General features: G+C 67.2%; 3 protein-coding genes across 7 annotated transcripts in view; all 3 read left to right on the top strand.

Moving 5' to 3' along the window:
- Nucleotides 1–3,889, top strand: part of RAB11FIP3 (RAB11 family interacting protein 3) — a 44,368-nt gene extending 40,479 nt beyond the window's left edge. For both annotated transcript variants that reach the window (XM_055134760.1, XM_004604219.2), the window contains 5 exons: nt 1,598–1,679; nt 2,192–2,329; nt 2,463–2,618; nt 2,702–2,842; nt 2,911–3,889. In XM_055134760.1, the coding sequence (XP_054990735.1) occupies nt 1,598–1,679; nt 2,192–2,329; nt 2,463–2,618; nt 2,702–2,842; nt 2,911–3,024 (631 nt within the window). In that variant the 3' untranslated portion in view covers nt 3,025–3,889. The remainder of the gene's footprint in view (nt 1–1,597; nt 1,680–2,191; nt 2,330–2,462; nt 2,619–2,701; nt 2,843–2,910) is intronic.
- Nucleotides 3,890–6,285: 2,396 nt separating this feature from the next.
- Nucleotides 6,286–16,479, top strand: CAPN15 (calpain 15). Of its 4 annotated transcripts, none has more exons than XM_055135958.1 (13): nt 6,286–6,457; nt 8,821–9,069; nt 11,024–12,401; nt 12,512–12,720; nt 12,856–13,039; nt 13,111–13,334; nt 13,461–13,586; nt 13,660–13,812; nt 14,224–14,385; nt 14,454–14,686; nt 14,761–14,927; nt 15,033–15,211; nt 15,368–15,510. In XM_055135958.1, the coding sequence occupies exons 2-13, from the start codon at nt 8,888–8,890 to the stop codon at nt 15,375–15,377; spliced, it is 3,207 nt and encodes a 1,068-aa protein (XP_054991933.1). In that variant the 5' UTR covers nt 6,286–6,457; nt 8,821–8,887; the 3' UTR covers nt 15,378–15,510. The 4 variants fall into 4 exon arrangements, with proteins under 4 accessions (XP_054991933.1, XP_054991932.1, XP_054991934.1 ...); XM_055135957.1 differs by having other exon boundaries at nt 6,288–6,457; nt 15,364–16,479; XM_055135959.1 differs by lacking the exon at nt 8,821–9,069 and having other exon boundaries at nt 6,288–6,457; nt 15,364–16,479.
- A 2,721-nt stretch (nt 16,480–19,200) lies between these two features.
- On the top strand, nt 19,201–24,516 carry LOC101550575 (proline-rich protein 35). The gene is made up of 4 exons (XM_055136821.1): nt 19,201–19,307; nt 20,828–21,762; nt 21,877–22,063; nt 23,683–24,516. Exons 2-4 carry the CDS (start codon nt 20,867–20,869, stop codon nt 24,514–24,516), a joined length of 1,917 nt encoding a protein of 638 aa, XP_054992796.1. The 5' UTR covers nt 19,201–19,307; nt 20,828–20,866.
- The last annotated feature ends 36 nt before the right edge of the window (nt 24,517–24,552 follow it).

Raw genomic sequence — 24,552 nt, 5'->3', positions numbered from 1 at the left:
ATATGAATAGATGATGTCCTTCCCGAGGGGACAGATGACAATGCAGGCATTCTTCCCAAGGGGACGTGCTTCAAGTTGTGGAAGTAGAGAGGCTTAGGCTCCGGTCTGGGAAGGGAGCACAGCTGTTGTACTCCACCCCGGCAGAGGGACAGGGAGGACCGGGAGGACCGGGAAGGAGGACAGAGCAGAAGCACACCAGTGACCCAGGGCCGGGGTGTGCTGAAAAACACCAGGGATGGCACAGAAGCCCAGAAATAAGGTGGCCAGAAGCTTGTACCCCACCTGCCACCATGGGGTCACACCTGCCCTCCCAGAGGTAGCCCAGGACAGCAGCACACGTGATAACACTCAGCATCCCAGGAGTCACTGACAGCTTCTTCCTGGCTCAAGGCCAGATAGCCCAGACTTGTCCCAGATGTACCAGCATCTAGCTCCCTCCAGGACACCCTGGTTTTAGGGCCAATGGTGCTCTTTTTCTTTCTGTTTGTGCCACACCCAGTGATGTTTGGGTTATTCCTGGCTCTGTACTCAGGAATTACTCCTGGCGTTACTTGGGGGATCATATGGGATGCCAGGATTCGAATCCAGGTCCACCGTGTGTGAGGCAGTGTCCTGCCCACTGGACTGTCTCTCTGGCCCTCCACCATGGTGTCCTTGTCTGAGAGTTAAGGTTTGCTCTGCCTCCGTAGCCATTTGTGAACTTTACCAAGATTCCTGAGTTACCCAGAGTCACTGTTCCTTTACCCTTGGCTTTTGGTTGCTGGGTGTGCTGACTGTGACTGGGAAGAAGAGTTGGGGGCAGAGATGTGATGGGGTGGCAGCAGCCACTTGGAGCACCCAGCAGGGCTGTGTGCAGAGACACACAGTGGAGGAGCAGGAACCATCACATGTGAAGCAGGAAATAGCACCTCACTGTGCAGGGGACCAGGCCAAAGTCCCACTGGGATAGGGACCAGGACACAAGACCCCACTGGCCCAGGGGACCAGGACATAGCACGCACGTGGGAACAGGCAGCCCCACACAGCAGGTACACCTGCAGATGTGATGACTCTCTTCCTCCTGGTTCCCAGGGCTGTGCCCCTCCATGGAGTGGCTGTCCACAGTGACCAGCATCAGGGACTGATAGACATGAAGAGGACCGAGACAGAGGAGGCCCCTGGCAGACACCTGGGCCAGGTGATGCTGCCCAGGGTGACCCTGAGGAGCCGTAGGGTGCAGGTCACCCTGATCCAGTGATGAGAGACCCCATCGCTCTGGGAACCTTCCCCCGTCCCAGCTCATGCCATCAGGAGAGACCCAGAGGGCTGATCCTCAACAGACTGTCCGGGTGGGGCTGGCACCGTCTGAGGGGGTGAGGGCCACGTTAGTGGGACAGCTGCACTGAGTCGGGTTTGGAGTCAGGGGCTGTGCTGAGCACCACTGGGTGGAGCTGAGGGTCAGGTCTGCAGACTGCCCATGTCTGCAGCTGGACACTTCCTCGGTGGTGGGCCTGCCGGTCCATGCTGGTGTGGGGTGCCTGCTGGCCCAGCACTGGGTGGGGCAGACGGGCCAGGGCACTGTTCCCCAGGAAGGTCCCAGTTGTGCTCTGTGTCCCAGGCTGCAGCAGCTGGACGAGGAGAACAGCGAGCTGAGGTCCTGCACACCCTGTCTGAAGGCCAGCATCCAGCGGCTGGGGGAGGTAGGCCGGGGGGCGGGGCAGGCTCTGGTCTCAGCACCAGCCGCGTGGCGGTGGGTCGGCGTGGCTGCTCCACGAGGGACGAACTCAGCCCTGCAGATCAGGCTGTGTGAAGGAGGGGAGACAGTGTGGCCGATACCGCCCACCAGGTCCCAGATTGAGTTGTGGTCTGAGTCTAAGGATAGTGTCCTGTAGGGCCACCTTTACTCCTCATCCTGCATGCGGCCAGGCGGGGGGCTCCTGTGTGCCAGCCCCCATCCTCCCTCCCACCACCTATGGCCTAGAACTCTGACATCTGCGGGTCTCTAGAGCCTTGGGACCTGCCCTGCCCTCTCAGAAACTCCCTGTGGCCCACGAAATGCTGTGTGCCCCAAGAGTTCTGCCCGAGGTTGCACTTCACAGCCCCAGCCCAAGGCCACGGTGCAGCTCCCTGTGGGCAGTGGGGACGGGAAGGGGCATGAGAGGGGTGGGGGCAGCATCGGGCAGCTGTCAGCGAGGTGCTGGTCTCTGCACAGGAGAAGCAGAAGCTGCTGGATGAGATTGAGGAGCTGTCACTGAGGCTCAGTGAAGAGCAAGAGAACAAGAGGAGACTGGGGGACCGGCTGAGTCAGGAGAGACACCAGTTCCAGAGGGACAAGGAGGCCACCCAGGAGGTGAGCTTGGCCGCTGCTGCTGCCCAGCGCCCCTCAGTGCCCTCATGTCTGCTTTGCCAGCCAGGGGGCACCCTCACCTCCCACACACGTGTGCCCTGCCCTGGGCGTCATGCTCACCATGCACTGCCCGCAGCTGATCGAGGACCTGCGCAAGCAGCTGGAGCACCTGCAGCTGTTCAAGCTGGAGGCGGAGCAGCGCCGCGGCCGGAGCGGCAGCTCGGGGCTGCAGCACTACAACAGCCGTACCCGGGAGAGCGAGCTGGAGCAGGAGGTCCGCAGACTTAAGCAGGTGTGCCCAGCGGCCCGTGGGGAGGCCCCCTGGGGCCCCTCTGCCCACAGGGCGCACCCCAGCACTGACTGTCGCGTCCCCAGGACAACCGGAACCTGAAGGAGCAGAACGATGAGCTGAACGGGCAGATCATCACCCTGAGCATCCAGGGAGCAAAGAACCTCTTCAGCACGTCCTTCTCCGAGTCCCTGGCGGCAGAGATCAGCTCCGTGTCCCGAGATGAGGTGAGCCCCTCCCCCCTGCCTCGCCCACTGCAGCCTTTCCCCCCACGCTAACCCTTGCCCCTCCGCAGCTCATGGAAGCGATTCAGAAACAGGAGGAGATCAACCTGCGTCTGCAGGACTACATCGACAGGATCATTGTGGCCATCATGGAGACCAACCCCTCCATCCTGGAGGTCAAGTAGAGGCAGGAGCCCCAGTCGCCCCTCACCTGTGCAGATTGGGCGGTGCTTGGTTTTCAGGCTGGGTGAACCCCTGGCGAGCTTCTGCTGCTCCCTGCTGGGGCTGCTGCTCACACCCAGCCTCACCTGCTCCTGGGGAGCCAGGGAGAATGGGCAGGTGAGGCCTGGAGCACTGGACTGACTGGGCGCCCCGCAGCCCCACACTGCTCCGGCTCCCGTGCTGCTCTTGCCGCCGCCCCACCAGGCCTGTGAGTGCGGGGCACGCTCCAAGCGCTTCCCCCATGAACCTTTGCTGCAGTGACCCTCGGCACTCTGTGCCCAGGACCCAGCCCTGCAGGTCCTGGTGTGGGCATCCCCGTGTCAGGTGACTTCCAGTCCTGTGTGTTCTCAGCTGTCCTCTCAAGCAGGTCCAGAACTGGAAGCGCAGGTTCCTGGGATGACTCAAGAGTGCAGTCCCCTGGAAGAACATGGTCTGGGCAGCTTCTGCTCAGGAACCGCGGCCTCACCTGCCCCAGGAGCGGCAGCCCCCCCAACCCCGCCCCATGGACCACTGAGCCTACCCTGGGCTGAGCACCCACAGCATGTATGAGGGTGTGTGTGTGTGTGTGTGTGTGCGCGCGTGTGAGTGCGCGTGTGTGGGCGCCTGCCTCCCTCAGCCTCCCCAGCCCGCCCACCCACAGAGATATGATGTGGCCTCATAATTGTACATTTTGGGGAAAGCTTTGGGTGTAAATCAGTGTAAACTTGGAGGAGAGATTTTTTATCATGTAGAGTAGGTATTTTTTATAGATTGAAGGTTGATCAATTTTTTAATACTTCTGAGAGAAAACTGTGTATACACATGAAATATATATATGTACGTACCCTCCGTGAACACTTCAGTCTGCTTTCTGGGCACAGCCACTCTGCCATACCAGCTCTGCTCGGTCCTTGGCGAGGCTCTGACTCGCCAGAAAGGCACACGCACTCATGATAGGCTGAGATCCCCGAGAAAGGCCATGGTCGGTGGGGGCCAGAGAGGTCATGGCACTCCTCGTGGAGGCCCATCTGGTCTCCCCTGCAGCGTTTGGAGTGGAGGTCCTCGCTGCCCAGCCCCTGGGGTGTGGCCTAAGGCAAACATGGGACGAGTCAGGGGTGAAAGAGGTTCCGTGCTCAAGCGCAGCCCCAGAGGCTGCAGGCCGAGGGAGTGGGGGTGTCTCTGGGGGCCAGGGCCCTGCCTCCCAACCGCCCTGCAGGAGGGCCTGAGCACAGACCACTGCCCCTCTCGGGCTGAGGGGGAAACCTGGAAATGTCCAAGGCCTAGTTCATGCCCAGACGCCCCCACGCCCCAGGAATAGCCCAGCACCACCTTTTGTCAAATTCACAAGATTACACAGCCCGCCTGTGGTGCCAAATCCTTGTGGGGTATATCCCAGGATGAGGGCCTCAAACCATGGCTACTACTGGAGCACCCAAGGGAGCCCCCGCTCCCCGGCTGCCAGCCTGGGTAGTGGCCAGTGCCAGGGCTGCCCAGCCATGCCCACAGGGCCCCTGACTCAGGAGGAGCTGTCAGTGGGAGGGGGGCCTCACCCTCACCTCAGCAAGGTAGAGCTGGTTTCTTTTCCAGATCCACAGGCCCTCCTGTCCCGCCAGACAGGTGTGGAAGACGCCCTGACAAGCCTGGACTCAGTCAGGCAGTGGCTGAGGGCTGGGGGGGCGGGGGTCACGGCCCTGGCCATCCTCCCAGAGAACGTCCAGTATGGCTCTGGCTGCAGACTAAGGACTGCTGGGCACAGCTGAAGGATGGAGCCATGCCAGTAGGGGGCGCTGCTGCCCACGCTGTTCTCTGCTGGGTCAGCAGCCAGGGCTGCCCAGTGGTGCTTTGCGGGCAGTCAGAGGAAGCAGCCAAGACGCCGATTCACTAGGTAGTTTCTGGACCCCACCTGGCAGTGCTCAGGGACCATGGGGTATTGTGGCTCCAGCCCAGGCCTCTGGCCTCCAAGCCTGCGCCTAGCCCCTCACTGGCTTCCCTCTTGACCTGGGGGGACAGTTACACCCCTGAACCAGGACATCGCCCCCACAAAGCCCCTGCCCCTTCTGCCTGCTGGTCTCGGGGCCGACCGGAGTGCCTTAGCCCTCCTCAGTCAGGCAACAGTGCTGCTCGCTGCAGTGACCAAGGGCGACGGTCTGCTGTGACCCACAGCCTCTCATCTGGGAGAGCTCAGTGTGCGTGAGGCTGTGCACTGCAGGCCCCGCATCCACTGGCACAGAGCAAGTACGCAGCCCAGAGAAAACAAGCAAAACCCAACTCATCTGCTTCACAGTGACTTCCAGTTCCACCTGAGCCTCAGGACCGAGGCTGCGGGTGCGGCTCTCAGGGCGCTGGCCCTCAGCGTGTCCCCAGCATGCTCGGTCCTATCCTCCAACAAAAGTCCCTCTGGGGACCAGCTTTTCCGCTTGCTGGCGCGCAGCTCGTTTATCCAGCTCTGCAGGAGCAGCTGGGCTTCCTGCCCCGGCCGGCTGTTCTGCCAGGGGTTGCCTGCAGGCTCACAAGTGGTACACGCGGCAGACGAGGCCCGGGAGCGGCGCCCAGCCTGCAAGGCTGCCTCGGCCGCGAGCTCCGGCTCCCCGCCCGCGCAAGGTGCAGCTGCAGTCCACCGCCGCCCCCGAGTCTGCCCTTGGCTCAAGGCCGGGACTTCCGGGGACCCGAGTGTCCTGCGGGAGCTCTGTCCCCGCGGGCCCTGCACCGCGGCCTTCTTGCCTCCCCAACCTGAAAACAGCTCTCCAACCCCGGGGCCCTAGCCAGGGGCCTTGCTTGTCACCAGGACCCGCCCACGGGAGGCGATGGGACCGCAGGGGCGCGAGGCCAAGCTGGCCATCCTCGGACTCGGTCACCCGGCTGGTGACCCGTGGTGTCGGGGCACGGAGCCTGACGCTCTGACCCACGAGGCTGTGGAGCAGGCGCACAGCAGGGAAAGCACAAGACCACCACCCCTAAGCCCCCCCACCACGCCACGGGCGCCTGATGCCCGCGCACACGGAGCTGGGGGCGAGGCCCCGCCCCTTCCCCGCGCAGGGCGTCCTGGGAGTTGTAGTCTGGGGCTGCCGGGCTCGGCCGCGAGTGGGCGGGGCGCTCCGCGGAGGAGCGGGCGCAGGGTGGCCCCGCCGAGACTACGGTTCCCGGCCTGCCCCGCGCGGCACCGCCCTGTTTCCGCCCGGGCGCGTGGGCCTGTGGGAGCCGTAGTCCGGGCGCGATTCACAGCGCCGCGTGCGCCCCGGGCGCGCCGTAGCCGCGGGCCCCGGCCGGGCGCTACGCTACGGAGGCGGCGTAGGCGGGCCGGCCGGGCGGGCGGCGCTCGGCGGCTCCGGACGCAGCGCGGGAGCCGGCCGGGCCGCGCCGCCTCCGCGGCAGAAGTTGTGGACCGGCCGGCGGCGGCGAGCGGGCCCGGGGCTGGTGGTGAGTCCCGCGGCCGGGCCCCCCGGGAGGGGCCTGCGGGGGCGCTGCGGGCCGACGCCGACGCCGGCGCTGGGGCCACGGGCACCGAGGGGCCGCGGCCCGGGACGCGGGGGTGCGGGGCGCCGGGGGCGGCCTGTCCTTGGGGCCCACCGCGCCGGGCTGTGCGTGGTCCGGAGCCGTGTCCCGCAGCCCACCAGGGCCGGCCCTGTGCTCTGCCCCTCCGTGAGCCCGCCGGGGCCGGCGCCGCCCGGGCCGGGACAAGGTCGACGGCCCGACCCGGCCCCCCCCAGGCCCCACCGCCCCGCGCCGCCGCCAGGGTCCCGGCCGCGCCCCGCAGGCCGCCCGCGTCCGACCTCGGCGCGGCCCCTGGGCGCGCGGCGGCTGGGGGCCGGCACTGCGGGCACTTAGGGATGGGGTAGCTCCAGCGAGGCGCCCACCGGCAGCCCCTGCTCACGGTGCCGCCCCCTCTTGCCACCCGCGCGCAGCCTGAGGGGTGCGGTGTGCAGGGGAAGGGCTCAGGCCTGGGGCCCAGCGCTCAGAAGTGACCCGGGAAGGGGGCACGGGAGCTCGCAGTGGACCGTGCTGGGCCTGCGGAAGGGCCTGTGGGACTTTGCAGCTGCTTCCCTCCTGTGCCGGCTGGACGGAGCTTCAGGCCGGGAGGGACAGAACTGCTGGACAGAGCTTCAGGCCCGGAGGGAGCAGTGGGGATCCTAGAGCCAGTCGCCCGCAGCACCCACTGAGAGCTTCGAGGGCGCTGGACTTGCATTCCCGGGTCTGGAGAGGCCTCGTGTCCGAGACTTTCAGGAGCTGGAGGGTCGGCCGCCTGCTGGGGCAGCAAGGAGGTCGGGCACTCACTCTGGGAGGGCAGCAGAGGAGCCCCGGTGACGCTGACCCCATCCATGGGCTGAGCTCTGGTGCGCGTCTCAGGGGCCACTGGTGTTGACTTCGGCTGTGGGCAGAGCTCTGGGGGCTACATCTGCTGCCCCTTGGCAGCTGGTCACAGGCAAGTGCCTGTCTCCTGCTCATCCTTCCGGTGTGCATGTCCCGGGAACTGAAAGTGAGCCCAGTGACACTCTAGTCCCCAGTGCTGTTGTGTGCTCACACCATCCCCATGATTCCCTCGCCCCAGGATGTCGTGAAGGTCCCAGGACTGGGCGCCTTGTGAGCACGTGGGGGTGTCAGTGTCCCCCACGGGCATGGGGAGGATGGGCTTCTTGGCCCTCAGGTACCTGCCTGCCTCCTGGCCCGCGTGGTGGCCTCTGTGCTCCCTCCTGGCCTCTGCTTCGCCGCCTGCTTCCCCGGCCTGCTCCGGGCCCGGTCCCAGTGCTCCTGCCCCCTCTGAACTCTCCGTGCCCGCAGACAGGGATGTTGGGGTGGGGTCACACGACAAGGCATCCCTTCTGCTGTCAGAGGCTGAAGCTGACCCTGCTGTCCTCTCTGCAAGCTGCATCCAAGCCACGCACAGTCTGTGGCACCTAGGGTGCCAGAGCACGTGCACCCCGGGAGACCTTCCCCTGGGGTCTGGGGGTACCCTGCTCGAGCCACATTTGACCCCAGATACAACAGCCAGAGTGCAGCACCAGAGCTTCCCGCACAAGCGATGGAGGTCGGTGGTTGGGGTGTGGGCTGTGTTCCCCCCATGCCCCATATGAGGTGCTGGCCATCGATTGCTTTGGCTCCAGATGAGATGTGTCTGCATCTCCAGTATGGGCTTCTCCTACGTCCCAGGGCACTGGGGCCCCTGTGGACAGGTGCTGTGTCCACCTGTTTGTCTTGTTTCCTGGTCTGACTCACCTGCTCAAACCTTTCCTGAAGTGGGGAGAGATACCCTCTGTCCCGCCTACTGCACCTTTTCCTACGGGGAGAGAGGTGCCCTTTGTCCCTGCCTTCCGCTATCACCTGTCCACACCTGCCTGCACACCTTTCCTGCAGGAGGGGAGGTACCCTCTGTCCCTCTCTCCCCGTGTGCCCCCCTGGGAAGGCTGGTGTTCAGATATAGGGTCTGCACTGCTGTGTGTCAAGGTGGGGGGACCCCAGGTGGGCCTCTGGACACAGGCGCTACTGTGGGGCTGAGCTGGCTGGTTGCAGGGCTCGAGGGGAGACTCAGACCCATGACCACACTCCAGGCTAGACTGTGACCGGAACCTCCTGCTGAGGCCCAGCCGTCCTCGTCCCCTGAGCATGGCTGCCACTCACGTGGCCCGGGCCCTTGGCATGGGTGGGTGCAGATGGGCTTCCAGGAGTGGACGAGGGGCGCTGGCTGGCCCACGCCCTGGCACCTGCAGGGACCCGTGAATCATGCGTTTCTTCTCTCTCTGTTCGTGTCCCTTGTCGTCGTCGTCATTGTCCTGTCCCCTTACCAGCCTGGCAGCCGTTCCCGTCGGGCCCCTGCGTGCTCCTCGCCTGCCGCTGGCCGGATGTCACGGGGCCATGGGGAGCTCTGCGTCCTCGCTGGCCGCGGAGACCGAGTCTGAACATGGCTTCCCTGCAGGGCCGCCCTACCCGAGGGCCCCGGCAGCGGCCAGCTGTTGTAGGAGTGGCCCCGGGGCCCCCGTGTGGGCTGGCGCCCTGCTGGCCCGGCAGCACCCGCCCCTGCGCCCCCGGGCCCGAAGGTAAGAAGGAGGGTCCGGGCCTGCTTGAGGCCTGAGCCCACACCCACCCAGCTCGACGCTCGGCATGCACGTGCTTGGCGGACAGCCAGCCCACGGCTCCCCGGGGCCTACAGGCGGGGGCGCTGGTGGGACTCCCCAGTGTGCAGCCCTTGGCCTTGGCCTCTCTGGGGAAGGGAGAGCACCCCTGTGAGCTGCCCCAGGGATGGGCGGCCCCTCAGCACCTGGCTGAGGCCATCCTGGGGACACTTCCTGCTCCAGAGCTGCCTGGGAACCTTTGGCTCAGCAGCATCCACTTTCCCCAGGACTTGTGGGTTTCTCCACACCCTCTCGCTGCTCCTGGCTGGCTGGGATGCCAGGTCTGGGCACGGCTACCCCAGGAGGAGAGCCTGGAGAGGGGCAAGGAGCCCCTGCCCTGCACCTCTCAGCCACATCTCCCTTCTGTCCCTGGCAGGCCTGTGGCTGACCCATTGCAGCCCCTTCCCAGAGAGACTGGGACAGAACCCCTCACCACAGGACCCTGCTCATGTGTTCGGGGGCCTCTGTGTGTGTTTGGAGGTCCCTGCCCCTGTGTGTACTACTGGGGTTCCTGTCCCTGTGGGTGCTTGGGTGTCCTTGTGTGCTTTTGAGGTCCCATGCATTTTGGGATCCCTGTGTTTTGGGGTCCCTTGTGTGCTAGGGGAGGCAGGGTCCAGCCACAGGCAAACTCCGAGGTGAAGGCTGCCCACCCCCCTGCCCCCCGCAGCCCTGCAAACCGGGGTCCTCCTAAGGACAGGGCTGTGTCCTCACAGTGGGCTTGGGGAACCCTTCCCAGCCCTGGATGCGGCCTCCCAGCCTGTTCTGGTTCTGACTGAGGCAGTTTCAGAGTCCGCTGGGCCCCAGGGAGCAGCCCGCTCAGGGAGCAGTCTGTTCCACTTTCTAAAGAGGCCGCGTTCCTTCCTGCCCCACCAGGAGGTTCTGCAGTGAGTGCCTTGCTCGTCAGCGGCAGTGTTCTTGCCTCAGCTAACCTTTGATTCTCAGCTGTAGCCACAATTGCGATGGGCTCAGATGATGTGGAGACCCCTCCCCATACCTCACAGACAGGTGTTCCCGGGATGTCCCTTCCCCAACTGTGCCGGTGATGTGCCTCCAGCTGTGCCCCCGACTGTGTCCTGAGCTGAGTGTCAGCTGCCCAGCACGTGTCTGCCTGTCTGTCTGTCTGTTTGACGCAGCTGTTGAGCTTCGTCTGTGGGCCGCCGTCTAGTTTGCCCCTGGTGGACTTGCCTCCCGTGGGCATAGGCGGGCACTGGCCTGCTCTAAGCTGCCACGACTGGGTCCTATGGCTGTGGTTGCCACAGGCCCCTCTGCACGGCCTCCTCCTGCCCGCACACCCGCATGTCTCTGCGTCTCCTCCCTGCTGAGCCTTCCCATCCTTACTGTGTGCGTGATGCTGGGAGGGGCTGGTTTGCTTCCCTCGCCGTCGCTGAGGGTCCCGAGAGAGCCTGGCCACTCAGGGCTGGGAGGGCCTCCCGGTGTCCTGTCTGTGGTTCTGCTTGGGGGGCTGCTGCCGGCAGCGCCGGACATGGAATCTCCAGCCATCCCTCGAGCAGGACCACCCCAGGCCTGTCTCTGTGTCATCACAGCCCATCACAGCTGCTCCCACGTCCCCTGCTGCGTCCAGAGCCGCCTCCACGCAGCTCTGCAGAGAAGCCCAGTGCCATGGGGTTTGGCAGCGCTGCCTCAAGTCGGGTGCAGCTTCTCCCTCGGTGCCCTTGGGGTTCTAGATGGCCCATTCTGGGTGCCCTCCCACTCTGCACCCTACAGCCTGGGCTGCTGCTCCTTGCCGGCCCGTTGTGGGTGTTGGCCCTGGTGAAGTTGTTGATTAGCTTGAGTCACTCTCGGGCTTTCCCCTGGTGGGACTTTGACCTGCAGACACCAGGTTTCCTTCCTTCCGGCTGACACACACCTCTGCCTACAGCCACACGCACTCGGGGCCTATGGCCGCAGCTCGGGAATGGTCCTGCGGGCGCTGCACCTTCCTCAACCCGGCCGGCCAGCGCCAGTGCTCCATCTGCGAGGCCCCACGGCACAAGCCCGACCTGGAGCACATCCTGCGGCTCAGCGTGGAAGAGCAGAAATGGCCCTGCGCCCGCTGCACCTTCCGGAACTTCCTGGGCAAGGAGGCCTGCGAGATGTGCGGCTTCGCCCCAGAGCCCCCGCCGGGAGCCGCCCTGCTGCCTGTCCTCAACGGGGTCCTGGGGGAGCCACGGGCCCGCAGCAAGGAGGAGGCGGGCCCTGTGCCCACAGCAGAGGAGGCGGGGACATGCCTTGAGGAGGAGCAGGAGGTGGACGGGGGCGCAGTAGAGCCAGGGGGCGGCTGGGCCTGCCCCCGCTGTACCCTGTGCAACACCCCTGTGGCCAGCTCCTGCTCAGCCTGCGGAGGCCCCCGGAAACTCTCCCTGCCCCGCATCCCCCCTGAGGCCCTTGTGGTCCCGGAGGTGGTGGCCCCTGCCGGTTTCCATGTGACGCCACCCCCTGGGGAGGGCACCGAGGTCGACCCCCCTGCCGCGGGCCCAGACCCCTCCCGGCCGCCCTTCAGCCCCTTCTCCCCACCCCTGCAGAACAACCCTGTGCCTCGCAGCCGGAGGGAGGTGCCTCCCCAGCTGCAGCCGCCAGTGCCTGAGGCAGCTCCGCCAGCGTTCCCCCAGGCCCCCGGACGCCCCGGGGCACCTCGCCTGGTGGAGCTGCTGGTGGGCAAGCGGCTGAGCCTGCTGGAGGAGGAGGCGGCCGAGGGTGGCCCTGCCCCACGCCACTGCGGCTCCTGTCCCGCGCCCAGCCCGGCCGGTGCTGCCAGCGCTGAGGCCGGCAGCAGCGACCTCATCGCCCTGGCCGGTGACTCCGTGCGGTACACGCCCGCCAGCCCCTCCAGCCCTGACTTCACCACCTGGTCGTGCGCTAAGTGCACCCTGAAGAACCCCACGGCGGCCCCCAGGTGTGCCGTGTGCGGCTGCTCCAAGCTGCATGGCTTCCAGGAGCACAGCGACACGCCGGCCCGCTGCCCTGACTGCGGCGCCGCAGACAGGCCTGGCTCCTGTGCGGCCCACAGGGTCCCCCGGCCCCTCCCCGCAGCGCCGCCAGAGCGCCCAGGCCAGTGGGCCTGCCCGGCCTGCACCCTGCTCAACACTCCGCGGGCCAAGCACTGCGCCGCCTGCCACACGCCCCAGCTGCTGGCCAGCCAGCGCCGGGGCAGCACGCCACTGCGGCGCCGGGAGAGCGTCCACGTGGAGAAGCGGCGGCAGACGGACGAGGGCGAGGCCAAGGCCCTCTGGGAGGACATCGTGGCCTTCTGCCGGGAGGTGGGCCAGTGGAGCGAGTGCGCTGCAGGGGGCGGGCCCCGCTGGCACCCCATCCTTGGGCCTCCCGCCCACCCTCTGCGTCCCAGTCCTGACTGCACGTGCTCCTGCAGAACGGCGTGAGCTTCGTGGACGACAGCTTTCCCCCTGGCCCCGAGTCCGTGGGCTTCCCGGCCGGGGACAGCGTGCAGCAACGCGTGAGGCAGTGGCTGCGGCCCCACGAAATCAACTGCTCAGTCTTCAGGGACCACAGTGCCCCCTGGTCGGTGTTCCACACCCTGCGGCCCTCTGATATCCTGCAGGGCCTCCTGGGCAACTGCTGGTGAGCCAGGGCTGAAGGGCCTGGGGTCACTACTGGGGTGCTCGGGGGGCCGTATGGGGTGCCGGGGATCGAGCCCAGGTGGGCCCGTGGGAGGCGCGCCCTGCCTGCTCTGCTACCTCCCACCTGCACGCACAGGTTCCTGAGCGCCTTGGCGGTCCTGGCTGAGAGGCCTGACTTGGTGGAGCGCGTGATGATCACCCGCAGCCTGTGCGCCGAGGGCGCCTACCAGGTGCGGCTCTGTAAGGACGGCACGTGGACCACGGTGCTGGTGGACGACATGCTGCCCTGTGACGAGGCCGGCTTCCTCCTGTTCTCGCAGGTGGGACTTGGCGGGTGGGGGCGGGTAGGCCACGGGGCCAGATCCCGCCCCTGACCCACCCTGCCCTGCAGGCCCAGCGCAAGCAGCTGTGGGTGGCCCTCATCGAGAAGGCCCTGGCCAAGCTGCATGGTTCCTACTTCGCCCTCCAGGCAGGGCGTGCCATCGAAGGCCTGGCCACTCTCACAGGCGCACCCTGCGAGAGCCTGGCCCTGCAGGTCAGCTCCACCAACCCCCGGGAGGAGCCGGTGGACACTGACCTCATCTGGGCCAAAATGCTGAGTTCCAAGGAGGCTGGGTAAGATCGAGGGCCGCCCTGGTGAGGGGACAGGTGGAAGGAAGAGGCGCGACGTGGGGCTCCTGGGTGGGCCCTTTGGCACCTCAGCGTCTCCAGTGAGTGAGGCCTGGGGTGACTTGTCTGCAGGTTCCTCATGGGTGCCTCCTGTGGGGGCGGCAACATGAAGGTGGACGATGCAACCTACGAGAGCCTGGGCCTGCGTCCCCGCCACGCCTACTCCATCCTGGACGTGCGTGATGTCCAGGGTTCCAGGTAGAGTAGCTCTGGAGGCTGCCGGGTGGGGCGGGCCAGGGGTGGGCGCAGCACCATCACCGGATCCCCGCAGGCTCTTGCGCCTCCGGAACCCGTGGGGCCGCTTCTCCTGGAATGGCAGCTGGTCGGACGCATGGCCACACTGGCCTGGACACCTGCGCAGCGAGCTCATGCCACACGGCAGCAGCGAGGGCGTCTTCTGGATGGAGTACAGTGACTTCATCAGGTAGGAGGCTGCCCGCCCCCCCCGCCCCTCTGCCAGGGAGCTCAGGAGAGCCAGTGACAGCTCAGAGGATGAGATGCTGTCCCCATCCGGTGGGGCCTCAGGTGGCCAGGCCACCCAGCAGTTCTGGGGCCTCCAGGGCTGCACCCAGCAAGGGACCCTGCGGAGCAAGAAAGCAGCCTGGGTCAGGAGCACGCACCCTGACCGCCGTGCTGACTCCTGGCCTCCCGCCTCCCCCCTCCCTAGCTGGGCCTCAGCTGGAATTCAGGTCGGCAGGGGTCACCCAGGGGCGGCTTCCACACTGTTGTCCTGGGGCCCCGCACTCCCTGGCTGTGTCCACTGCTGCAGACACATTCCAGGCCCCCCAGCCTGGGTAGGGGGGCTCATCCCAAGCCGTTGGCCCTCTCTGCACAGGTACTTTGACTCCGTGGACATCTGCAAAGTGCACTCGGACTGGCAGGAGGTGCGGGTGCCCGGCTGCTTCCCCAGCTCTGCCTGCGGGCCCGTGGGCGTCACGGCCCTCACCGTGCTGGAGCGGGCCTCACTGGAGTTCGCCCTCTTCCAGGAGGGCAGCAGGTGAGTCCCGAGCGCTCCCGGGCAGGGCAGGAGCCTGCCCTGCCTGACCCGCCCAATCTCGGCCACAGGCGCGCCGACTCCGTGGACAGCCACCTGCTGGACCTGTGCGTGCTGGTCTTCCGGGCCTCCTTCGGCAGCGGAGGCCGCCTGAGCCTGGGCCGGCTGCTGGCGCACAGCAAGCGGGCCGTGAAGAAGTTCGTCAACTGCGACGTGATGCTGGAGCCCGGCGAGTATGCTGTGGTGTGCTGCGCCTTCAACCACTGGGGCCTCGCCCCGCCAGCGCCCCCCTCCGCTGCCCAGGGTAATGGGGTCGGGCTGCCTGGGAGCCTGGGCCCCCTGGCACCCGGCACCCCTCACCCTCCTCCCTCCCCACAGCCTCCAGCCCCTCGGCGGGCCCCCCTCGCTGGGCCACAGAGCCGCCAGGCCACGTGCTGGCCGTGTACAGCTCTAGGCTGGTCATGGTAGAGTCCGTGGAGGCCCAGCCCACCACGCTGGCCGATGCCATCATCTTGCTGACTGAAAGCCGGGGAGAGCGGCATGAGGTGGGCACCCTCGGGCAGGGCACGGGGACGGCACTGCCCCCTCATGGTGTCATCGTGGGGCCCAAGGGTGGGGCTCCAACTCACCACCACGTGCCGTCCACTCAGGGCCGCGAGGGCATGACGTGCTACTACCTGACCCACGGCTGGGCAGGGCTGATCGTGGTGGTGGAGAACCGGCACCCCAAGGCCTACCTGCACGTGCAGTGTGACTGTGCCGACAGTTTCAACGTGGTATCCACGCGGGGCAGTCTGCGCACGCAGGACAGTGTGCCCCCCCTACACCGGTGCGTCCCTCCCTCTCACCCCTGCCCCACTGCACCCATGTCCTGCATGAGTGGGCCACTTCCTGCCTCATCCCTGCACGGGTGGGCCCCACCTCACCCCTGCACATGTGCACCCCATCTTTGCGGCCACCCTCATCAGCCCCCTCCCCCAGGCAGGTCCTCGTGATCCTGTCCCAGCTAGAGGGCAACGCCGGCTTCTCCATCACCCACCGCCTGGCACACCGCAAGGCAGCCCAAGCCTTCCTCAGCGACTGGATGGCCAGCAGGGGCACCCACAGCCCCCCACTCACCCCTGAGGTGGCAGGCCTGCACGGGCCCCGGCCACTGTGACCCCCCCTGCCCAAGCACTTTAGGAGGGAGATGCAAACAGAGGACGCTTGAACCAGAATCTCAGGACCCCCCCACCTCCCAGGAGCCGCCCTCACGGCAGCTGCCCTGGACCCTTCTCCCCACCCCCTCCTGGCCAGGCCCTCCGGCCACTCAGCAGATACCTCGAACCTGCCTGTAGCCCGGTGGGCTGTGTGCTTGCCCCCCGCCCCAGCCACCTGCGGAGGGCAGGCTCAGACCCCCGAGTGAGAAGGCGCCTCCAGGACCTGCAGCCCCCTGGGTGAGGCAGCCAGGAAGGAGCCCCCTCCTCAGATCAGGTCTGGGCCGGCTGAGCAGGGACCATCCCCCGCCCTTGGGGTCTGAACCCCATCCGACTGAGCAGGGACCACCCTGGGAGGCCCAGAACTCCGACTTCGCCCCAGCCCCACCCAGACAAGACAGCAGCACTCGGGGGCGGGGGGCCGGCACTCAGCCGCGGGGCCTTTTGAGGCCTGGGGCCTGGCGCTGTCCCTCTGGTGACAACTATGCAATCCCTGGACCTCCTGCCCCTGATGGAAGCCATGGCCGGGCCTGCATCTGGGGGCTGTGAGCACAGCTGCCTGCGGGCAGGGCAGGGGCCGTCTACGCTGCAGGATGAGGTGGCCCCACTGCCCCAGCCCTCCCCCACAGCTCCCCCAGATCTCCACTGCTTCTGGGACCCCGGCTGCCCAGCCGACTGCCCGCACCAGGGGCTCGTGGGGCTTTGGCACCAAGAAAGCCGGGAAGCACCATCCCCTCCCCTGCTCCCTGTTTTTATTTCCTCTTTCTCTGAGCTGTGAATATTTTTAACCCTGTAAATACGGCTCTTCCGACAGAGACTATTTTATCAGCCGCCAGCCCCGACTTCCCCGGTGGTTTCAGACTCAGGCTCCAGGGACCAAATAGAAATGTTTTGTTTTGTAGCCTCGCCTCCTGTGTGCTCCCTCCCCTCCGGGTTCTGGCCCACTCTGGCCCAGTGACATGAGCATCCACAGCCTTGGCAGGGAGGGGGCTGGGGCTCGCTGTACTCGGCAGTGCTGGGGGCCCGTCTGAATGCCGCAGTCTAGACTGGAGCAGGTGGGGAGGGTCTCTCGATGGGACACCCTCCCCCCCGCGCTTTCCTAGGCGTCCTGGTCACAGCCAGTGAGTGGGTGAGAGGCTGCCCGGCTGCCCTCGGAAGTGAGAGCAATTAAAGGCAGCGGCAGGGCTGGCTCCGGGCGGGCCTCAGGCAGCAGGGAGCTGCCAAAGCGCATCTTCCACAGTGCTCGCGATGCCGCCCGCCCCACCTGCCAAGCAGCCTGGGGTGTTGTGGGTTGGGGGACTCCACAGTGGGGTGGGGTGAGGAGGGGCATGCCCAGCGGTTCGCTCCACTGCCCCGTCCAGGCCCCATGTACTCAGGATCTCATGGGACTGGCTGGGTCCTACCACTCGGCAGAGGGATTGCGGTGGGGACTCACCGAGGCAGGGGTGGCCACAGGGAGGGCCCCCCAGGTGTGCAGACTTGGGGTGAGCCCCTCTCCGGGGCCCTAGCCGCTAGTCGCCCAGCTGCCCACCACTGGCTGCGGCTCTCACTTGTGCGGTGCCTGTCAGAAGCACTTAGTGTACAAATTAGCTGTGGCCTCCTGTCCCCCAGCTCCCCGCTTGGGGCCTCTCCCGCCTGCCCCGGGCGCCTGTGCAGGACAGGTTGGGATGGGATGGGCACCTCTGCAGGTGTGTGAGGCCTGGGACAAGCCCCAGAGTGCAGGGTGGGGGCGGGGTGGGTGTAGGGTGGGGGTGTGGGCCGTGGCCAGGCCATGGCCCCTCACACAGCTGTGCTGCCCACAGGCCCTCCTGCCGCTGCCTGCCACTCAGGCAGGAAAGATCGAGTGTGACAGGCCCAGGAAGGCTGGGCCCCCGGGGCCATGAGGATGGTTCCGCTTCCCTCTGACATATGGTTGCTGTCGGCCCCGGGCGGTGGGCGCGGCCCCATTCAGAGCCCAGAACATGACCACTGTTCCCCCGCGACCAGAAGGCCCACCATGCCTCCCCGGCTGGGTGCTCACCCACAGCTCCTCCGGCCGGCCAGTCGCCACCATGGGCCACGGCTCTTGGCCTGGAGGCCCCAAGGCCACCGTGAGTGGGAAGGGGTTCCCGGCTGCTCCAGAGGCTGGGTCGTGCTCTGAGGCTCACCGTGTACTGTGCTGGGTCAGACCCAGGCCCAGCGTCTGCGTTGGCGAGAACAGAGTGCGGGGACATGGGCCAGGCCTGTCTGGGCTGACACCCTCATGCCCAGCACCCAGAAGCAAGTAGCCATGATGAGATCCAGGGCTGGACAGGGAGAACCCCCCTCAACGAGTGTTCCCTCAGTGTCCACCCAGACTCACCCCCCACGGGCAGTGTCTCAGGGGTCCTGGGCACATGGGATGGACCAGCTGGACTGACCTGGCATAGCCAAGGGACTCAGGCCCCATGAGCCAGCTCCAGAGCCACCCGCCCCTCCCACACAGACCCCCTCAAGCCCAGAGCCGGGCTCTTGGGGCAGCTACCTGTGTCCCCATGTAGTCTAGGGGCCTGCGCCCACCCTCCAGAGTTCTGCAGGCAAAGGAGCAGCCCCAGCGCCCTGCACAGGGCTGCTGGCATGATGGTGGCCCGAGCTGGCCCAGCCTGGGGCTGCTGCATGGTCAGCTGGGCCCAGCAGGCAGGCTGGGAGAAGACCGACACACCCAGGTACCCCCACCCCAAGCCTGCGCGCTGGACCTGACAAGCTTCAGAGAAGGCAAGAGGTGTTACCCAAATGTGTCTCCGCCACCCACTGCTCCTCCTGCACAGGGGAGCACCCAGGGCCCCTCGAGTGCTGCCTCCATGCACATCACAGCTGGAGCTGCCTGGGAAGCCGACGGACCCAACAGGGCGGCTGCTCCAAGGTGGACCACAATCCTTGGTCCAGGACCAGAGAGTACAGTGGACAGAGCATTTGCTGTGCCTCCGACTCACCCAGGTCCAGTCCTCAGCACCACATATGTTCCCCAGAGCCTGGGCAGGAATGATCCCTAAGTCCTGAGCGCCGCTGGATGTGACCCAAAAATCAAAAAATAGTAAATCCTTTATGTCCAGACCTTCTGCTGGACCAAGTCAGCGGGGCTGGGGGCTGACCCTCCCCGGGCCCGTGACCGTGTCTGTCCCGCCAGGACTCAGACTGCCGCTGAGCTAGGACTTGCGGCCGCCTGGGGGTGGGGCCGTGAGGGGCAGGGCCCCAGGGTCCTGGCCTTCCGCGGGGTGAGGGGGAGTGAGGGTCCTCCCTCCCCACCGCTGGTGGGGCGCGGGCCGAAGGGGGGCTTGCTGCCCGGCCGGAACGGGGCTGGGCGCCGGGGCGTCCCCCTTGCGGCCGGCCAGGACCGGCCTGACGGATGGGAGCTGACAGCCCTGTCCCCGCGGCGCCCCGGGCCACTGACACCCCGGCACATGGCCGCGGGGACTCCCGGCGGCCGGCGCGCCCCCCGCCCCGCACACCTGAGCCCGCGGTGCCCGGCGCCCAGGTGGGCCGGAGGTGGCGGCCCCCAGCCCCGCGCAGGGCGCAGGCGCGGACGCTCCTGCCGTCCACTCCGGGAGCGCGAGCGGCGTCGGGGGACGCGGCACGGCGGCTCGGCGGGGCGGGCGGGCGCGGCGGGGGGCGCCAGCCGGGCACACGCGCGCGGGGCGGCTCCGCGTCCCGCAAGTTTCCCGCGTCCCGGGACGGCGCCGACCGGGCGCCGCGGGCTCCTCTCCGGCGCAGGTAAGGCGGCGCGTCCCGCCAAGTTTCGGGCTGCGGGGGTCGGCGGCGCGCGCGCGGGGGTCTCGCGTTCCAGGAGCGCCAGCGCTCAGACCTGGGCGGTGGGAGGTGCTGGGTCCCCTCCGCACGGTGCCTGCACGGGGGCAGCGGTGGCGTCCGGGCGGGCAGCGCAGAGGAGGCACGGCTGGCGCCCGGGATGGGGGTGCCGGTGCTGTCCGGGCGCCCTTGGGGTCAGCGGCTGCAGAGGGCTCCTGCGCAGGTGCCTGACCGACAGGGGCCCGGGAAGAGCCCCACCCTCCGGGCCCGGGAGGGTGAGTGACAGGGAGGGGTGCGTGGCTGGGAGGGGTCTGTGGTGCACCAGGCACAGCTGTGTGACTCCCGGGGCCCGGTGATGGATGGGCAGCTCCCAGCACGGGCTCCGTGTGCCATCTGTGGGGGGCGGGCGGGGCGGGAGGGGCTACCTCCTTGCCCCTGCAACCCCCCCAGTCTGCAGCCCCTTCCTGGGGGTCCACGCCCTCTGGTAGGCGACCTCACACAGGAAGGCTGGCCACCTGCCTCCTCTGTGCCCTCCCAGAGCTGGCCCCTGCACCCCTCCGACCTCCCCACACTGGGGACGGCCCATTGGCGTCACTACAGAGTCCTGTCCAGCGAGGAGAACGCTGGCCCTGGTGCGCTCAGTCCGCCCCCCGGGAGTGGGTGCGTCTGCGTCTCCACAGGGATCTGGGCCGCGTCAGAGTCTGTGTCCTGCCTGATGAAAGGGGCTTGCTCTTGCGCCCTGCGCAGGCCAGGGAGGGGGCAGCCCAGGTGGCAGGGCAGATGGAGGGGGGCTCCCTGCCACGCTCACCGGCATGTGGGCGGAGGAGGGTCTTGGCTGGCTAGGCCACTGACCTGCCTGGAGCCACCCAGATGGAGCCAGGCTGAGCAGGTGGCAGGGCTGCGCCGTCCACCCACCCCGCCTGGCCCTGCCCGCCGAGCTGCCACTCTCAGGGGCCTGCAGTGCTCGGGAGTGAGCACTGTAGTCCCATAGCTGCTCGGGAGCTTCTGTAGGTCGCCCTGTGGGTCCCACATCCTCGTGCCAGCTCTCAGCTGTGCAGGGAGCCGGCGTCCATAGGGGTGGCAGACACTGAGCTCAGCCTGAGTCTCCCGGAGTCACCCCAGAAGTGGGCCTGTGTGGGGTTAACCCCTAAAACACAGGCACCCGTCCAGCTTTCCAGCTGAAGGCCACAGAGTTGGGTCTGTTCCTGGCTTTGTCCCGGGGGTGGCTCCTGGGAGCATCTGGGGAACCAAGCGTAGTGTCCAGGGTGGGCATCTTAACCCCTGCACCAGCCCCAGTGCCCCAGGTGTCTCCGTGCGGGTTCGGAGCACATCGGGAGCTGAGCTGGGCAGGACCGTCACCCACCAGTGTGTATTCTGATTGTGTGTGGAGAGAGGAGCATGCGGGAGGGGATATGCAGGGACAGGAGCAGGGCAGCCACACCGTCCAGACTGCAGCCGGGCCGGCACTGACCAGGGTCCCCCCACAGGGCCCATGCTGCCAGGGGCCAGCCTGCCAGCAGACGGCCATGTCCCGAGAGGCCGGCTCCTGCCACGTGGGCCCCAGCGCTCGGACACGCAAGCCCAAGAAGCCGCACTACATCCCTCGGCCCTGGGGCAAGCCCTACAACTACAAATGCTTCCAGTGCCCCTTCACATGCCTGGAGAAGTCGCACCTGTACAACCACATGAAGTACAGCCTCTGTAAGGACTCGCTGTCCCTGCTGCTGCACGCCCCCCGGCCCCGGGCCCCCACCCCCGCGGCACAGCTCGACGCTGCTCCCTCCACCCCTGACCTTGGCCCTGTCGGGACCCGGGCCCCTGCCCCCAGGGAGAACCAGACAAAACCAGGCTTGGGCAGGCTCCAGGCTGAGCCCTGGAAGAGGGGTCTGGATAGGGCCCCCCAGAGCATGGCCCCCGCAGATGCAGCAACAGTGGGCCCTGAGGGAGGGGCCCCCTGCTACCCGCCACCCCTCCCAAGTGGGCCCCCAGAGGCCCAGAGCTTCCACCTGCCCCTCCTGGGGCTAAGCTACCCTCTGGGCCCTGCCCTCTTCTCCTGCCTGGGGCCCTCGCTGGCAGCTGCCCACGTACCCTTCCTGGCCTCCACGGGGCCCCTGCTGCCTGTGGCCTGCCCTGCCCCCCAGGGCCCTGCGCGGGCTGGCCCTGTCCCTCGCCTCTACTGCCCTCTGCTCCTGGGGCTGCCAGCAGGTGGAGCGGCCCCCACCCAGCCCCTCACCCCACCCAAGGGACCCCCGGCAACTCCAGCCACTGGGCTGGGGGCGTCCTGGCCCTGGGGCACCCCCCCAGGGTCGGGGCAGCTAGAGCAGTTGGCCCTGAGGATGGCCAAGAGGACGCCACCTCCTGGAAGCAGATTGGAGCCCCCAGGGCCCCTCGCCAGCACAGCCACGTCCAGGTCTTGGAGCAGGTGGGTACGGGGACGGCGGAGGGGAGAGGGTATGAGGTTGGTGGGCTAAGCCAGGGGACGGGCTGGGAATGGGGGGGGTCACTTGCCATCCCCTGAGTGTGCTCTGACCCCCAGCCCTAGCCAGAGCCTCTGGCCAGAGGAGCAGGAGCCCCTGTCCCAGCAGCCCCCCAGGGGCCCTGAGCGCCCCTTGCGGGAGGACCTGGAGCTGTGCGTGAGGGGCCCATCGCAGGAGCAGCTGGGCAGGGTTCGCGGGGAGCTGCTGGCTGTCCACCAGGCGCCAGACATGCCCTTGGACCTGTCTGTGAGGCGGGGCTCTGCCAAGGCACCTGAGGGCCCCCCTGGACCCTGGAAACGGCTGTCGCTGGGCACAGCACTGACCCAGGGGCCCCTGGGGGGACCCAGTGTGTTGGGCCCGGCTGGGCCTCCCTGTGGCCACACCACCAAGTGTGAGGCTGACTCCAGCATTCCCCCGCATGGCACCCTGCAGGACCTGCCTCTCCCCCGTGGAGGCTGGGCCCCCCACGTTTGCTCAGGAGGCTCCTGGACCCCTGGGGCAGCCCCTGGCCCGCACAGCCCCCGGGGATCTGAGCTCTGAGCTCACACCGTTTGCACCATGCTTCGGTTTGTCCCCCCACCCCACCCGCACCTGGGGCATCCTGTGGCCAGTCTGTCCAGCATGCCAGCCCCCAGAAAAGAGGCCGCAGTGTGTCTGGCCTTGTGAGGACATTAAAGTGTAACCCTTCACTGCTCTGTGTGTCTTTCTTGGGGCAACTCGGGGCAGAGACGGGCTGTGGTCAGGCCCTGCAGGGGGTCAGGCGTGCGGTCAGGGCCTCAGGTCAGATCCATACTGGGCTGGCAGCAGTTCCCTTGGGCGGGCCACATGGCTCCCTGTCCCCGCCCCATGCCAGTGGCCTGGCTGGACCCCGCCAGCCTTGCGTTGATAGGCATCAGCTGTCACAGCTGGCTGCCCGCTCGGCTGGGCTGGACCGGCCTTTCCCACGGGCAGTGGACCCTCAGCCCCAGCTAATTACCCCCTAAGCCAGCCCCACCTCCGAACCCCGCCAAGGCCTCTGGGGATGCTTGCACCGGCTCCAGGGCTAGGCCAGCCAGAGCAGGACCAACCAAGACAGGGATTGGCACTGGGCCCCCCAGCACCCCACAGGCTCGAATACACAGCACCCAGCAGGCAGATGACCGGGCACTGGGGAGAACATCCTCCACTTTCCTGCGTATGGAGGAGGGCCCTGTGGGGGGGCTGGGAGGACCGTGCAGGCGTGTCCAGGTCCCAGCCCTGGGGGGAAGGCAGCAAGGGGGTCTGCCTATGGGCATGTCAGAGCCACACAGGCATCACCTGGGACAGTGTCCAGCCAGGTGGGACTGCAAGGTCCCGGAGGCCAGTGCTGAGGCATGATTGAGCAGGAAGTGGACGTGAACACAGGGCAGCCCTGGGCCTTGCTGCAGTTTCTTCCTGTGTGTGTGCGTGTGTATGTGTGTTGTGTGTGTGTGTACGCATGCGTGCACATGCATGCCTGCCCCTCCCCACTCCCGCCCCGCTCTGGTTTCTAACAACAGAGCAGCTGCCAGGCTGAGCTGAGGTTGGAGCCTGTGGCTGCCTCTCAGGTGGGTGCGGGAGCCCAGGAAAGCCCCCTTCCTGCTGGACACTGGAGGGGCTGCTGGATGTTTCTGGAAACTGAGCCCTGAGCCCTGTCCCTGGGCAGGGCTGTGTGTGGGCATCAGGACCCCCAGGGCACCCAGGTGGGGCTGTGGGCTGTGGGCACCCATACCCCCAGGGCACCTGGGCTGGAGGGCCTCGACCTGGTCTCCTTTGGGGTCTCAGTCGCTGCTGCTTCTCTTGCAGCCACAGCCTTGGCCCAGCTCCTCTACCTAGGACCTTGCCCCGCCCCTGGCCTTCTCCTGCAGCTGACCAGCCGCCTCACACTGGCCCTATCTGGACCATCTGGGAAGTCTCAGCGGCTGCTGGGGCGGATCCCAGTGCCCGCGGGTGCTGCCGGGGGGCCCCGGGGCCTGCACTGCTCCCCGAATGGCCTGCTTTTCCTCACAGCTGGTGCTGCTCCCTGTGTGCATGTGCTGGACCTGGAGGGACATGTCATATGCCAGCTGCCCTGCCACGTGCCAGGGGTGGGGCCTTTTGTGCCAGAGGATGTGGTGGTGACGGCGGCTGGGCTTGTGGTGGTCAGCGACCTCGTCCATGGGGCTGTCCATGCTCTTGAACATGCCACGCAGGCCCCCCAAGGCCGCTGGGTAACCGTAGGCACCTTCTTAGCGCCCCGGGGGCTGGCTGTGGATGCTGCTGGCCACCTCCTGGTGACGGACTACACAGCTGGGACTGTCCACAGCTTTAGACTGGGCCCTGGCCTGCGGCCACGAGCACCCTCCTCCGTGGCTGGTCTGCTTGGCCCCCACTGGGTGGGTCTGGGACCTGACGGCTGTCTGGCTGTGAGCGAGGAGTGTGGGGACGTGTGGCTGTTTGGCAGTGCCCGCCAGCCCCTAGGCTCCCTGGGCTCGCTCAGCGGCCATGCCTTCGGCAGCCCCGCAGGCCTGTGCACCCACGCAGATGGCGGTCTTGCTGTGGCCGACGAGCAGCGCCGCCAAGTGACCCTCTTCCCCCGGGGCAGACTGCCTGTCCAGCTGGTGTCTGAGGGGCTGGTCCGGCCCTTGGGGGTGGCCTTTGGTCCCCAAGGCCAGCTCGTGGTGGCTGATGCTGGGGACGGCTTCATCAAGGTCTTCCAGTAGCCCTGGGTGGGCACTTCCCGCATGCCAGCCTAGGAA

The sequence above is a fragment of the Sorex araneus genome, chromosome 4 (genome assembly GCF_027595985.1).
Source record: "Sorex araneus isolate mSorAra2 chromosome 4, mSorAra2.pri, whole genome shotgun sequence".
Classification (NCBI taxonomy): domain Eukaryota; kingdom Metazoa; phylum Chordata; class Mammalia; order Eulipotyphla; family Soricidae; genus Sorex; species Sorex araneus.
The sequence above is the reverse complement of the archived record's forward strand: the minus strand, read 5'-3'. Positions and strand labels throughout refer to the sequence as shown.